At 45.8% G+C, this 6,023-nt stretch overlaps 1 protein-coding gene across 4 annotated transcripts in view; it reads left to right on the top strand.

Annotated features, from left to right (window-relative positions):
- Positions 1-5,683, top strand: part of DHTKD1 (dehydrogenase E1 and transketolase domain containing 1) — a 55,602-nt gene extending 49,919 nt beyond the window's left edge. For 2 of the 4 annotated variants that reach the window (XM_026454812.1, XM_026454811.1), the window contains 2 exons: positions 1,328-1,413; positions 3,241-5,683. In XM_026454812.1, the coding sequence (XP_026310597.1) occupies positions 1,328-1,413; positions 3,241-3,342 (188 nt within the window). In that variant the 3' untranslated portion in view covers positions 3,343-5,683. Of the gene's footprint in view, positions 1-670; positions 871-1,327; positions 1,414-3,240 lie in introns of those variants that run through there. The other 2 variants (XM_026454810.2, XM_023223319.3) reach the window with 2 other exon arrangements.
- Positions 5,684-6,023: the final 340 nt, after the last annotated feature.

The following is a 6,023-nucleotide window of genomic DNA, read 5'->3' as shown; positions in this document are numbered from 1 at the left end:
GGGAGCTGGAGTCGACTACAAAAGGTCAGGATGAGGAAATTCTGGGGGTTGATAGAACTGTTCTGTATCATGATTGAGATGGTGGATACATGACTGTATTTGCCAGGAAAAAAAGAGACAAGCAACACTATGCCATATTGGAAAAGCATATATTTAATTGAATTTGAATATATAGAGAAAAGTCTCTCTAAACATCTCTCTAGATAATCCCCTTCCTGTTTTGGTTTACGGATGCTCTGCAACTTACGAGGGGGCTACATCCCAATAAATGCATCGTAAGTTGAAAATACTGTTGAATTGAAAATGCAGGCCAGGCGCAGTGGCTCACTCCTGTAATCCCAGCACTTTGGGAGGCCGAGGTGGGTGGATCACCTGAGGTTGGGAGTTTGAGACCAGGGTCACCAACATGGCGAAGCCCTGTCTCTACTAAAAATACAAAAATTAGCCGAGTGTCGTGGCTCATACCTGTAGTCCCAGCTGCTTGGGAGGCTGAGGCAGGAGAATCGCTTCAACCTGGGAGACAGAGGTTGCAGTGAGCTGAGATTGCACCACTGCACTCCAGCCTGGATGCCAGACTCCGTGTCAAAGAAAAAAAGACCATGAAAATGTGGTACATACACGCCAGGGAATACTATGCATCCTTAAAGGAACGAGATCATGTCTTTTGCAGGGACAGGGACGGGGCTGGAGGCCATTATCCTCAGCAAACTAACGCAGGATCAAAAACCAAACACCGCATGTTCTCCCTTATAAGCGGGAGCTGAATGATGAAGACACGTGGACACAAGGGAAGGGAACAACACACAGTGGGGCCTGTCTGAGGGTCGCGGGCGAGGAGGGAGAGCATCAGGAAGAATAGCTAATGGATGCTGGGTTAATACCTAGGTGATGGGATGATCTGTGCAGCAAGCCACCATGACACACATGTATCTATGTAACAAACCTGCACATCTTGCACGTGTACCCCAGAACTTAAAAAAAAAATTCCATTGAATACACCTAACCTACAAAACACAGCTTAGCCTAGCCTGCCTTAAACACACTCAGAGCACTCACATTAGCTTACAGTTGGGCACAATCACTTAACACAAAATCGATTACATTTTATAATGAAGTGTTCAGTATCTCAAATAATTTATTGAATACTGTACCAAAAGTGAAAAACACAGTTGTTGTACGGGTGCTTGAAGTACAGTTTCTCGTGAATGTGAATCCCTTTCACACCATTGTAAAGTTGAAAACAGCATTGTAGGTGGAATTCATAGTAAATTGGGGACCGTCTGCATGTGTCTATTTGAGGTGCTGAAATGAATTTCTTCTCTCATAGATCATATTTGGAGTCAGGAGGAACCTCAGAACATGGGTCCATGGTCGTTTGTTTCTCCAAGGTTTGAAAAGCAGCTGGCCTGCAAGGTAATCACATGTTTTCTCTGGTAGTGTCTTGTGTGCTTGTTGTTTGTCTGTCTTTCTTTTTCTTTCTTTCTTTCCTCCCTCCCTCCCTCCCTTCCTCCCCCTTCCTTCCTCTCTCTGTCTCTCTTTCTTTCTTTTTAGACAGAGTCTCACTCTATCTCACAGGCTGGAGTGCAGTGGCGCAATCTTTGCTCACTGCAAACTCTACCTCCCAGGTTCATGCCATTCTCCCGCCTCAGCCCCCTGAGTAGCTGGGATTACAGGCGCCCACCATCATGCCTGGCTGATTTTTTTATTTTTTTGCATTTTTAGTAGAGACGGGGTTTCACCCTATTAGCCAGGATGGTCTCCATCTCCTGACCTGATCCACCCGCCTCAGCCTCTCAAAGTGCTGGGATTACAGGCACAAGCCACCGTGCCCAGCCTACATGTTTCTTTTCTTCTCTTTTTTGTTTTGCTGCATAACATTTTGGTCATCAAAATATTAAAATCACATTTAAAAAAGTGGTTATACTCGGCCTGGCGTGGTGGCCCACGCCTGTAATCCTAGCACTTTGGGAGGCCGAGGTGGGCGGATCATGAGGTCAGGAGATTGAGACCATCCTGACCAACATGGTGAAACCCCATCTCTACTAAAAATACAAACATTAGCTGGGTGTGGTGGCCTGTAGTCCCAGCTACTCAGGAGGCTGAGGCAGGAGAATCACTGGAACTTGGGAGGTCGAGGTTGCAGTGAGCCGAGATTCCAGCCTGGTAACAGAGGGAGACTCCATCTCAAAAAAAAAAAAAAAAAAGGTGGTTATACTCAAAAAAGTAAAAGCCCTTACCTTTCGGCTCCCTGCGCCACTACCCTCCTTAGCATGTCTTATCCAAGCCTTGGACAAGCCAGAGGACTAGCAGGCTTGTTTTACAGTGTGGGACTGGATATGCCCAATAACGCTCATTCTAGGCCCATTGTGTTACTTTGTTCTCCCATTGCTGTAAATAAATACCTGAGGCTGGGCATGGTGGCTTACACCTGTACTCCAAGCACTTTGTGAGGCTGAGGTGGGCTGATCACCTGAGGTCAGGAGTTCGAGACCAGCCTAGCCAACATGGTAAAATCCCATCTCTACTAAAAATACAAAAATTAGCTGGACGTGGTGATGCACGCCTGTAGTCCCAGCCACTCGGAAGGCTGAGGCAGGAGAATCTCTTGAGCCCAGGAGGCAGAGGTTGCTGTGAGCTGAGATCACGCCACTGTACTCCAGCCTGGGTAATAAAGAGCAAAACTTCGTCTCAAAACAAACAAACAAAAAAGAATAGCACAAATTCAAGAACTTGGGTTGCCTTATCTTGCCTAGCATTCCATTAGTTGTTAGTGGTGACATATTTGCCTCCAATCTTTTTTTTTTTTTGAGACAAAGTCTGGCTCTCTTGCTTAGGCTGGAGTGCAGTGGCGCAATCTCAGCTCACTGCAACCTCTGCTTCTGGGGTTCAAGTGATTCTCGTGCCTCAACCTCCCGAGTAGCTGGGATTACAGGCGCAGACCACCACACCTGGCAAATTTTTGTATTTTTAGTAGAGACGAGGTTTTTTTCATGTTGGCCAGCTGATCTCAAACTCCTGGCCTCAAGTGATACACCCACCTCGGCCTCCCAAAGCACTGGGATTACAGGCATTGAGACACGGAGCCCTGTCCCTCTAATCTGTTCTGTGTAACTCATTATTTGAAAGAGGTGATTTATGGTTAAACAAACTAAGAGAAATACATGCACCGTCTTGTTGGAACTAAGCAGAGCTCTGAGCTCATCAAAATGGCATTTTACTTATTCTCTGCTGCACTTACAGCTCCGTCTGGTGGGCCGGCCCCCTTTGCCAGTACCCGCTGTAGGAATTGGCACAGTTCACTTGCACCAGCATGAAGATATCCTCGCCAAGACCTTCGCTTAATGATGACTTTTGAAGAAACACTGTTTCTCTTTAAGAAAATGGCCATTAAGGCCGGGCATGGTGGCTCACGCCTGTAATCCCAGCACTTTGGGAGGCCAAGGCCGGTGGATCACCTGAGGTCAGGAGTTCAAGACCAGCCTGACCAACACAGTGAAACCCCACCTGTACTAAAAATACAAAAAATAGCTTGGTGTGGTGGTGGGCACCTGTGATCCCAGCTTCTTGGGAGGCTGAGGCAGGAGAATCACTTGAACCTGGGAGGCAGAGGTTGCAGTGAGCCAGGATCATACCATTGCTCTCCAGCCTGGGTGACAGAGGAAGACTGCATCTCAAAAAAAAAAAAAAAAAAAAAAAAAGGATCATTAAAAGAGGCCTCCTTCCTCCACTCTCTCTTCCCCTCTCTTGGGTAACGTGAAAAGACTGTATTCCTCTAAGATGTTGGGATTGATATACATGATTTAACCTGGAATAGGTAGAATAATCAGAGGAACTGGTTATGAGTATGTGAATGCAACCGGCAAATTTATCCTTGAAAGTGTGATGGTAGAACTAGGAAGACAACAAAAGAAAAACAGTAACAAAAAGAGAAAGTGTGATGGCCGGGTGTGGTGGCTCACACCTGTAATCCCAGCACTTTGGGAGGCCTAGGCTGCTGGATCACCTAAGGTCAGGAGTTCAAGACCAGCCTGGCCAACATGGTGAAACCCCGTTTCTACTAAAAATACAAAAATTAGTTGGGGGTGGTGGCGCGTGCCTGTAGTTTCAGCTATTCCGGAGGCTGAGGCAGGAGAATTGCTTGAACCTGGGAGGCAGAGGTTGCAGTGAGCTGAGATGGTACCACTGTACTCCAGCCTGGGCAACACAGCAAGACTCCATCTCAGAAAATCAAAGGAAAGTATGATAGTGTTACGAATTTTAGCTCTGAATAAGCTGGAAAACTAGGTAATTATCTAGATGATTTCAGACTTGACCCTAATTGACCACATGTGACCAGGAAACACTTCTGAGTTTACAGCTCCATGGAGATGACCTCAACACTGCCTCTTGATTTGTTTGATGCATGCCACTTCCATTAATTTTCCCCCTCCTTTTTTAAAGTCCTGTGGCAGTACTAATATTTTCATTTTATATAATCTGTGGTGCTGCCTTCCAGCCACTGTATGAAGTGTCTCCCCAACACTAGCAAATCTAGGTCCTACTAAATACAAATCCCTGGGTGGATGATCTTCTAGTACTGTATTTTTAAATTAAGGAGTTTTAGTTATGCTGAAATTGATTTGTAGTCTGTTTTGCCATAAACTTGTTTTTCTTTGAATTGTTCTTACAGTGATATTTTACTATTTTTAACTGTCTTGGGTTTCTGATACGGGGATTTCAGCCCCTGGTTAATCAGTCTTGCCCCTACAAGTCCGTGGTACAGTATGTTTATTTGTGGTGCTTAAAGAACATTTCCTGGCTGGGCGCCGCAGCTCACGCCTGTAATCTCAGCACTTTGGGAGGCTGAGGTGGGTGGATCACCTGAGGTTGGGAGTTCGAGACCAGCCTGACAAAACATAGCGAAACCCTGTCTCTACTAAAAATACAAAAATTAGCTGGGCATGGTGGTGCATGCCTGTAATCCCAGCTACTCGGGAGGCTGAAGCAGGAGAATCGCTTGAACCCAGGAGGTGGAGGTTGCAGTGAGCTGAGATCCTGCCATTGCCCTTCAGCCTGGGTGACAGAGCAAGACTCCATCTCAAAAAATAAATAAATAAGAGAGAGAGACAGACAAAAAAGAAAAGAACACCTCTTTATTTGAGGGACCTTCCCAACACCAGGTGCTTGGGGATTTCTTAGAGATCACCAACCAACTCCCCCACTGTGAAATTAAACCAAGTACTAGAAGCATAACTAAACAGCATACCATGTAGCTTCCCCTGACTCAGTGCTGGGGGCCTCTACCGTCTACTGTTCTTGTGTCATGATGCTTTTTCTCTGAAGTGGTGTGGGAAGTACCAGGGGACTGGCAGAAGCCCAGGCCTTCTCCACTTTTACCAGCAACTGATCACGTTTTTCAGAATCCACGTACGTATAGGCTGTTCTCGCCACAGTGGTAGATTTATGATTCACATCCGAAAGTGTGCCTTAGTTATTGATTTAACATTTCTCTAGTGTTCATATCCCTTTTCTTCCCATATACCTCGGTGCATCCTTCCTGTGACAAGCCTTATAAATCATGTAATTTAGCACCACTCATATAAATCAGTAAAATCTCAAAGGTCTATTTAATGAAAACGATTACCAATGTTGTATTTTTTTAACAAGAAAAAAAATAAAAGCACGTTGTCATTTTTTTCCCTCAGGGCTCCTGGATTTCTTGAATGAAAAGATTTCAAAAGTCTAAGCACAAAAATGAGATGGAAGATTAGATCTCTGTAAAAGGTTAGTTTAGGCTGGGCATGGTGGCTCACACCTGTAATCACAGCACTGTGGGAGGCCAAGACGGGTGCATCACCTTAGGTCAGGCGTTCAAGACCAGCCTGGCCAACATGGCCAAACCCCCTCTCTTACTAAAAATATAAAAATCTGGCCGGGCGCAGTGGCTGAAGCCTGTAATCCCAGCACTTTGGGAGGCCGAGACGGGCGGATCACGAGGTCAGGAGATCGAGACCATCCTGGCTAACACGGTGAAACCCCGTCTC

The sequence above is a fragment of the Piliocolobus tephrosceles genome, chromosome 9 (genome assembly GCF_002776525.5).
Source record: "Piliocolobus tephrosceles isolate RC106 chromosome 9, ASM277652v3, whole genome shotgun sequence".
NCBI classification, from domain to species: Eukaryota; Metazoa; Chordata; class Mammalia; order Primates; family Cercopithecidae; genus Piliocolobus; species Piliocolobus tephrosceles.
Note: the sequence above shows the minus strand (reverse complement) of the source record. Positions and strands in the feature narration are given on the sequence as shown.